At 42.3% G+C, this 10,263-nt stretch overlaps 1 protein-coding gene across 1 annotated transcript; it reads right to left on the bottom strand.

Moving 5' to 3' along the window:
* Positions 1–5,848: 5,848 nt before the first annotated feature.
* On the bottom strand, positions 5,849–6,826 carry LOC108410840 (odorant receptor 131-2-like). The gene has a single exon (XM_017682126.1). The coding sequence runs from the start codon at positions 6,824–6,826 to the stop codon at positions 5,849–5,851; it is 978 nt and encodes a 325-aa protein (XP_017537615.1).
* Positions 6,827–10,263: the final 3,437 nt, after the last annotated feature.

The raw sequence follows: 10,263 nt of genomic DNA, 5'->3' as shown, positions 1-10,263 counted from the left end.
TGAGCTATTTTTTTTTCTTTTGAGCATACAACTGAAAACAAACACAAGTGAAAGAAAAACAGGGACTTAAAGGACATTACCAAATATAAGGACTGAATTACTAACACTAAACTAAGGGTTACAAAGAAAAGTTGATTTTATTTTTGTTTTATATAGATTGTAAATAAATGCCGGCTTTGTTCAATTTTGTTACTACGAGTGGTTGTCTGAATTAATCTCACCTTTACTCCTCTTTTAGGATCTAGATTAATGTGCATGCATATTACTCTTTTACTACACCATGCCCACATCTCTTGGCGAGCCAGCCAGGAGGAGTAGGTGGGGAAAAAAAAAAAGTTAAAGCTATATCTTTTTTTTTTTTTGTCGGTTTACATTGCCAATTCACCTCTTTGTCCAAGTGTTTATATTTCTTTTGGGAAGCAAAATATTTTATTGCATGTAAACATGGATATGACAAAGTGTGTGTATGATTAAGGTATTGCTGCATCTTACACAGATGAACTGATTTCTGAGTTCTGTTCAGCTTTCGGGCCAGTAAACAAAGTGTTGAGGGTAAGACAAACAGGCCAGAGTTCTGGTGTTAAAGCTTTGGTTGAGTTTCACTCTGAAGAATCAATTGCAAACCTGGCTCCTACCCTCCCACAGTTTTATACCAGTACTGACAATCCTAATATTAAGTGGCGTGTAGATGTAGTCTACAAAGTCAATTGGACCCCTAAGCAAACCACCCCTGCTGGGTCCTCAGCCTCTTTTGGCCCAGGAGACCACCTAAACTCTGATAGTGAAGCAGATTCTGATGACAGCAGGACACCTTTGGTGCCTAAAACATGCACTAAAATTGCACGGAACAAGACACCTCTAGTTCACTTGAAAGAACTCCAGTATGCTAACATAATCCGAGAATCAGAGAAACCATTTGCTTCTCCTATTGCTGTGGTGAAGAAAAAGAATGGCACCATTAGGTTGTGCATTGATTACCGCAAGCTAAACAGCCAAACAATCAAGGATGCTTATGCATTGCCTAACACAGAAGAGGCTTTCTCTGTTCTGACTGGCTCTTAATGGTTCTCCATTATGGATCTGAAGTCTGGATATTATCAAGTGGAAGTAGAGGAACAGGATAAATGCAAAACTGCTTTTGTGACGCCGAAGGGATTCTGGGAATTTAACATAATGCCCCAGGGGGTTACCAATGAGTGACCGTCAGGATTCAAGAGAAAACATGCGCATGACAACATCCCACTGACAGGCTCAATCACAGAAGCAGCTATCAAGCTAACAGGTTTCATAGGGCCAGGAACACTTCCAGAAGCTTTTGAAGTAGAGCCCATCTTCGCCTTCAAGTCTGGACATTCATTTTTTCCAGTGACCACTGGCATGACAGTAATGGCATTCTCAAGATTTCTATCCTTAGGGAAATGACACATCTGATCCCCTACAGTGTCAGTATACAACCCAGAAGGATGCCAAGCAGAGGCCCTTTTAACAGACTCTCCATGCTGTGGCCAAACTTATTCATCAAAACAAATTAACCTGCCAAAACAGCAGCATCATATGCAATCTTGACTTTACACTAATTTATGTAGGAAGCAAGGGAATCAGAAAGAGAATTTTGAAATTGCTTGTTCCATCCATCCATCCATCATCGTTCGGGTCGCGGGGCCAGCGTCCTAAGCAATGAGGCCCAGACCTCCCTTTCCCCAGCCACTTCCACTAGCTCTCCAAGGGGGATTCTGAGGCGCTCCCAGGCCTGCTGGGCGATATACTCACGCCAGCGTGTCTTGGGTCTTCCCCGGGGTCTCCTCGCAGGTGGACTTGCCTGTGACACCTCCCGAGGGAGGCATCCTAGATGCCTGAACCACCTCAGCTGGCTCCTCTCGACGTGAAGAAGCAGTGGCTCTACTCAGTCTCTCCCAGATGACCGCACCTCCTCAGCTGGCTCTTCTCGACGTGAAGAAGCAGTGGCTCTACTCAGTCTCTCCCAGATGACCGAACTCACCCTATCTCTAAGGGAGAGTCCAGACACCCTGCGGAGGAAACTCATTTCGGCCACTTGTATTTGCGATCTTATTCTTTCAGTCATTACCCAAAGTTCATGACCATAGGTGAGGGTGGAAACGTAGATCGACCGGTAAATCGAGAGCCTTGCCTTATGGCTCAGCTCTTTCTTTACCACAACAGATCTGTCACCCAGCACCAAGCCGCCTGTCAATTTCCGGCTCCCTTGTACCATCACTCGTGAACAAAGGTCTTAACATAGACAAGCTTAATATCCTACCGCAAACCTCCGCAGTCTCCGACCATTACCTAATCTCATATGAGCTACGTCTTAGCCATAATATATCTACGTCCCCTCATTATTCTATAAAGCACTCAATAAAACAGTTTACCTCCCAACAATTTATAGAAAATCTGCCAGAGCTATCAATGCCAGTTTTCACCCCATCAGACCCAATAGAACTAGATTTACTAAACGATTATTTAGAAAATACCTTCCGGTCCACTTTAGAACATGTGGCGCCACTTAAAAAGAATAAGGCAGAAAAAGCTCGTCCCGTGGTACAACGATAAAACCCGTACCTTAAAACAAATAGCTCGGAAACTAGAGCGGAAATGGAGACAAACCAAGCTGGAAGTGTTCCACTCTGCCTGGAAGGACGGCCTTATAGAGAATAGAAATGCTCTCACTGAAGCTCACTCAGCATATCTGGCCTTGCTGATTTGAGAATAATAAGTATAATCCTAGAATACTGTTTAGTGTGATTTCCCAAATCACAAAAAAAAAAAAAATCAGGCAGGTACTGAACCAGAAATTCCAGCAACTCACTGGTGAAGGTTTTATGGACTGAAATTGTCGTCTAATATTTTCAAACAGAATTAAACCCAACTTGGCTGTCATCTGACTTGGCTGATATAAAACAAAACACACCTGTAGAAAAAAAGAGCCTGGAAACTTTTAACCCACTCCCACAGCTGGAACTAGAGAAGATTCTCCTCTGCAAATTGCACAACCTGCATACTCGATGCAATTCCATCAAAATTACTCAAAGAAGTACTGCCAGTCATTATAAACCGTATTTTAACTATAGTAAACTCGTCCCTTAGTCTGGGCCATGTTCCCAAAGCTTTTAAACTAGCAGTTATCAAACCGCTGATCAAGAAACCAAATCTTGATGTCGCCGTTTTGTCTAATTACAGGCCTGGTTCTAATTTACCATTTATCAAAAATCTTAAAGCTGTGGCCCAATAACTTAGGTTCATATCTACACAAGAACCATTTATATGAAAAATTTCAATCTGGATTCAGGCCACACCACAGCACTGAGACAGCTCTAGTTAAGATAAGACACAGTTATAAGTAACCATGGCGTAAACTTTCATTGTTACGCAGACGATACGCAACTGTACATGTCAGCCAAGTCTGATGACAAATACAGATTAAAGAAAATGGAAAAGACGTGAAAGGCTGGATGTCACGTAACTTCCTCGTATTAAACAGTAAAAAAACAGAGGTTCTCCTTCTGGGTCCAAAACTAGCAAGAAGTAAATCACCAGATTTAATTTTAAATCTCGCCGACTTTCCAGTCACACCTGGATCAGGTGTGATCAACACACAGGCAGCATCACTAGGACAGCTTTTCTACATCTTCACAACATTGCCAAGATCAGAAATGCCCTGTCCCTCCGTGATGCAGAAACACTAGTACACACTTTTATTACTTCTAGGCTGGACTACTGTAACACGCTACTGTCAGGATGCACAAGCAGGAATTTAAACAAACTCCAACTAGTACAAAATGCCACAGCCAGGGTCCTCACTAAAACTAGATCTGATCATATCAGGCCAGCACTATCATAACTTTGACTGCCTGTTAAATTCCATATTGATTATAAAATTCTTTTATTGACGTATAAAGCCCTACATGGGCTCACACCTGAGTACCTGCAAGACCTTATTTCCCATTACTATCTATCACGACTACTCAGATCCAGAGTGCTTGCTTATAAATAGTTCCCAGAATTCATAAGGCTGCAGCTGGGAGAAGAGCTTTTTCTCATAAAGTCCCCAAACTCTGGAATGATCTTCCAGAAACTGTTCGGGACTCAGACACAGTCTCAATCTTTAAAACTAGGCTGAAAACTCACTTGTTCAGTTTAGCTTTTGGTAGGTAATGTTCCCCCATAGATAAAGGCAGCAGATCCAGGGGTCCATGGACACAGGGAATTATAGTAAACTGAGACGCTGGTGCTGTCGTCCCGCTGCTCGCACGCGGTCACTCAGGCTTGTGGACGGTGGAGCGGAGGGACGCCAAAATGTCTCAGTGCTCCAGTGTCTGTGTGTCCTTCTGGTTCTCTCCTGTTAGTTAAGCTGTCAGTCAGATCTGCCGGAGTCGTTAGCCACACTCTGGAAATGTTCACATTCCCCGTTTTACGTACAAACAGACAGAATAAAACTAATTCCCTCTCCCTACTTTTTTCCCCGAGTATACAATCACCCACATGTCTGGTCAGACACTGAATGACGACTGACTGTTGAGCCCTCCTGCTACCCACTTCAGACCAGCTGCCACCACGTGCCTTGGACTGACCAGAGGAGGATGGGTCCCCCCTGGTGAGCCTGGTTCCTCCCAAGGTTTCTTCCTCAGTTCTTTCTCCTTTCGTCCTCAGTTTTTCCTTGCCTCTGTTGCCTCTGGCTTGCCCGCCAGGGGGTCTTTACATTTTTTACATTCATGTTAAAACTGTCTTTTCTGGAATGCTGTGAAGCTGCTTTGTGATGACATCCTTTGTAAAAAGTGCTATACAAATAAATTTGATTTGATAATTGCAGGACTCCTTTTCATCAGGTAGGTTAATTCTGCTGCTGTGAGCCTCCAACCCTGTTCCATAATCCTTTTTTCTTATTATTTTTGTAATTCATTTGACTTGTGTTGTGATTATTACATTTCAATCAGGCCATTGTTGATGAGCAGTTTGTTTTTTTTTCCCCTCTCTCTTAACCAAATAAATTTCTAAAATAAAGTTTTTTCTTTTTTTATTGTGGAACCATGTCTCTGGTCCCAAGTGTGTTTGAACCTGTGTGACTTGGATTTTAATACTTAAATTGTCTGTTTAATCTCACAATTTCTTGGGGTGAAATGCCCCTAGGTGGTGGTGTTGGTATTAACTAATTTTCCCCATTCTTGCCACATTAAGGGAATCATGTGAAGCTGTGCAGAGCAATGCAGTGAAAGTTTCATTTTTTTTATGTAGATCTTTTTCTGTTGCAATTTTGATCCAAAAGTTGGAAAAGGTCAACTAGGCGTGCGTAGCATTTTTATACAAGCCACCGAGCATCTGCACTGGTTGTGTCTCTCTACTCATTTATTCAGGTTTTGATTTGTCACCCATCTGTATGTTATAAACAAACACCTGATTATGTTAAATAACTTCGACTCAGTCTTTGAACAGTTGATCATGTATTCCTGATTGTTTAGAATGAAAACATGCAGCCACAACAATTGATTGGACACCCCTTGGGTAAAGCATCCTATATAATACTTTAAGTACGCAGAATTTATAATAAGTGTTCTCAAACAGTAACAAAGAACTTTGTTTGACAGGATCAGGATTAATAACAGATACTACACAAGGCTTTTCTTTCTTAGGAACCACACTGTTAGTCATATTACAAAAGCTGTTATTTTTAAAATTACACCAAATATTCTGTAAACAACTGTCCATGCACTTAAGTTTTAGTACTACTAAATGATGCAAAAGACGAAATAGACTGTAGGTAGCTGCGCATCCATTTAAAAGGCATTTGAGAAGTCTTACTGTCTCAAAGTTGTAACATTGTTTACACTGGAAATTATGTGATTGGTCCTCTGTTTTCAGATGAGATATGATTTTGTTTACATTTGATGTAGTGTAGCAGGGCAGCATAAAACTTTTCATCTCTTAGGCCATAGACAAGTGGACTAACTGCCCTAGCGATGACACTGAATGTAATAAAGTTGAAAGAGCGGAGTGACAGATATAAAACTATATCTAGCTCTATAATAACAGTTTCAATGTAGGGATAAACGATCTCAAGACTGCACAGGATAAGCTGAAACATATGTAGTGAGATGGTACGCAAACCTTTGCCTGCTGATTTCTTGTCAACAGTGGCTGTCCGGACCGCAAGCACAATCATCAAATAGCAAAAGAACTCTGTGACTAAAATGATGATAAAATCACTAATATAAGTTATACCCCTCATTGTGCGGTGCCATTGCTCTGGTGTCATGATCTCATAATAACAGAAGGTAGGCTCTAAAAAATATTCTTTCGAAACAGTTGCAACAAGGATAAACACATCCACAAATGGCTTGATGTAGCTTATGATCCAGATGATAAGGATAGCAGTAAGAGTTCTGCTGGTGGTGGATATAGCACTGTGTCTCAGTGGCATGCAGATGGCCACGTAGCGCTCCACACACATTGCTGTGATGGTTAGAGGTGTGCATATTGAGACCGTCTCCATGAGCATGCAAAATGGAATACAGAATGCCATCGGCATCAGGACAGAGCTGTAGGAGAGAATGACCACTAAATCTGTCAGTATAAGAAAAATCACATCAGTCAGTAAGGTGTTGGCAAACAATACATAACGCGTCTCAGTTCTGAAGGACTGTTTGCTGTAGAAGGTGAAAAGCATGAGGATGCTGAGGTAGACAAAAGGCCACACAACAATCTGGGTTATGGCCAGTGATAAGTCCTTCCTTAGTGAGATAGAACTGACCAGCTGCAAATGGTGAAGGCTGCTGCTTTCATTCTGACTGTTATTACAATCTGCTGTGCACATATCTAGGAGAAAAAAAGTTTCAAAACAGCAGTGTGACAATAACAGACATTAAAATCATAAGTCAAAGAGAACTTTCTAAAGATAATCTGCCAATAATTGCAACCATACAGGAGTATTGCATAATTAATTATATAGAGTAAGAAAATACATATATAACTTTACATTTGTGTTGTGACTGCAATGATAAAGAATGCAAAAATTTCCTCAGGAGTCATATCTCCTGTAATGTATTTACCTGTGGTAATAATGGAGTCAAATAGTAGAGAGACTCTGGGCAGACATATGTGTATATATATTTATATATATATATACACACACACACACACACACACACACACACACACACACACCTCACTATCTGATTTTAATATGTAATTGTTGTCATCAGGGATTCTTAGTGTTTACGGTGTATGTGCTATAACTGGATGGTGGGGGGAGTTAAACTTTATGCAATAATTATTTGGTAGTGCAACATATTCCCATAAGATTTACAAGAGCTTTAAAATGAGAATAACCCAAATCAGGTATTTTGGAAATAAACAAGAAACATGATTGAAAAGCAACTAACACCGCTTATTCAGATTGATAACTCCAGTTTAAAAAAAAGTTGGGACGCTGTGTAAAATGTAAATAAAAATAGAATGCAATGATTTAGAGAACTCCTAGACAAATATTTTATTAACAATAGAACATACAACACAGACGTTAAAAGCAAGATATTCTACTACTTAAAGAAAAACATTAACTCATCTAGAACATGATGGCAGCAACACCTCAAAAGTTGGGACAGGGCAACAAATGACTGGAAAAGGTGGTACTAATATAAATAGCTTGATGAGTAATTTGCAACTAACTCACATGACTGAGCATAAAAAGAGAATTTTAGAGAGGCAGAGTCTCCCAGAAGCAATGATGGGTAGAGATTCACCAGTCTGTGAAAAACTGCATCTAAAAAATTTCAGAAAAATGTTCAACACAAAATTCCAAGACTTTGGATATCCCACCATTTACAGTACATAAATCAAACATTCAGAGAATCTGATTAAATCCCTGTATGCAAGGGACAAGGCTGACTGTCAATATTGGACACTTGTAATCTTCGGGCCCTCAAGTTGCACTGCAGTCAAAACAGGCATGATTACTGGAAATCACTGCACGGTTTTAGGAACACTTCTAGAAATCAGAAATGGCACAGAGAAGCTCATTTAAAACGGACTGGGGCAAAATGGAAAACTGTTCTGTGATCAGATGAATCCAAATTTGAAATTCTTTTTGGAAACCATGGACACAGAGTCCTGCAGACTCAAGAGAAGAGGGACCATCTAGCTTATCAGCTCACAGTTCATAAGCTTGCATCTCTGATTTTGTGGTGTTGCCTTAGTGCCTATGGCATGGACCACTTGAGAGCTTAAGTGTTTCGGTTGGCTTGCGAAAAATGTCCCCCGAAAAGAGCCGGGAAGAATGAGAGCACTGAAGAAGGCGGCCAGCAAGGGTCCTCGGGCTTGCCAGAGAGCGATGCCGCAGGGGAAAGTGTGCAGCAACAGGTTAACGAACCAATTCAAGTTATTGAGCTTCTGCATTCGGACCTTAGTAAAATGAAGTCAGATATCTGCTCTACAATTGATGCCAAGCTTAGAGAGGTTACTGACTCTTTAAGGGGAGAAATTGCGATTTTGGAATTGCATGTTAATGTGAGGATTAGACGTGCTGAAGGCGACGGTTGATAGGCACCATGCTACGTTAGAGCACGTCGAGCGGGCTACATCATCCCAACCCTTCAGGCTCAGGAAAATTAGGTTTATGCTGAAGAGCAAACTTAAATTATATGACAAGATATGGATCCCTTTAATATTATTCCTTAAAGGAGACTGAAATTAAACAAAACATACTTTGTCCATCCACATCTTATAGGCAGCATTCATGGGAGGGTGGTGGGTTGGGGATATTGGTTTGCTTTGCTTTTCCTGTGTTTTTGTTGAGTTGGATTATTGTTACTGCTTTCATATCATCTCATTGCATTTGTCATTCAAGGCAATTGAATTATGAGCAAAAAAATGAAATGCTTCTTAATAAAAATAATTTATGAATAGAATCTGTGACAAAGGGCAGCCCTGACGGAGTCCAACTCTCACTGCACTAGCAATGAGTCTGACTTTCTGCCGGCTATGCTCCAGCTTTGTTTGTACAGGGCCTGAATGGTGCGTAGCAGAGAGCCATGTACCCTGTACTCCCGAAGCACCTCCCACAGAATATCCCGGGGAACACAGTCGAATGCCTTCTCCAGATCCACAAAAGCACATGTGGACTGGCTGGGGAAACTCCCATGAACCCTCCAGAATCCTGGAGAGGGTGAAGAGTTGGTCCAGTGTTCCACGACCAGGGCGGCACCCGCACTGCTCCTCCTGGATCCGAGGTTTGACTATAAGCCGGACTCTCTTCTCCAGTATCCCTGCATAGACCTTACCAGGGAGGCTGAGGAGTGTGATTCCTCTGTAGTAGGAACACACCCTCCAGTCCCCTTTTTAAAAAAGAGGCACCACCATTCCCATGTCCCCAGACTCTGCCTCCTCACTGGAGAATGTGTCAGTGGGATTGAGAAGGTCCTCAAAGTATTCCTTCCACCGGCCAATGACGTCTTCAGTCGAAGTCAGCATCACACCCTCTCCACTATATACAGTGCTAGTGGGACATTGCTTTCCCCTTCTGAGTTGCCTGATGGTTTGCCAGAATCTTTGAGCCGACTTAGTCACTTTCCAAGGCCTCACCAAACTCCTCCCATACACGGGATTTGCGTTGGCGATGACTGAAGCCGCAGATCACTTGGCCTGTCGATACCTGCCAGCTGCCTCTGGTGTCCCACAGGCCAACCATGCCCGGTAGGACTCCTTCTTCAGCTTGACGGCATCTCTCACCTGGGGTGTGCACCACTGGGTTCGAGGATTAACTCCCCGACAGGCACCAACGACTTACGGCCACAGCTACAGTCAGCCGCTTCAACAATGGAGGAGTGGAACGTGGCCCATTCTGAGTCAATGTCCCCCACCTCCCCCGATATCTAGTCAAAGTTCTGACAGAGGTGTGAGTTGAAGATCAATCTGACAGGTTCTATTGCCAGATGTTCCCAGCAAACCCTCACTATTTGTTTGGGCTTGCCTGGTCTGACCAGCATCTTCCCCCACCACCTGATCCAACTCACCACCAGGTGGTGATCAGTTGACAGCTCAGCTCCTCTCTTTACCCGAGTGTCCAAAACACATGGCCGCAAGTCCGATAACACAACTACAAAGTCAATCATTGAACTGCGGCCTAGGGTGTCCTGGTGCCATGTGCACTTATGGACATCCTTGTGTTCAAACATGGTGTTCGTGATGGACAAACACAGAAGTCCTAAAACTGAACACTCTGGTTCAGATCAGAGAGGGCCATTCCTCCCAATC

The sequence above is a fragment of the Pygocentrus nattereri genome, chromosome 17 (genome assembly GCF_015220715.1).
Source record: "Pygocentrus nattereri isolate fPygNat1 chromosome 17, fPygNat1.pri, whole genome shotgun sequence".
In the NCBI taxonomy this organism is placed as follows: Eukaryota; Metazoa; Chordata; class Actinopteri; order Characiformes; family Serrasalmidae; genus Pygocentrus; species Pygocentrus nattereri.
The sequence above is the reverse complement of the archived record's forward strand: the minus strand, read 5'-3'. Positions and strand labels throughout refer to the sequence as shown.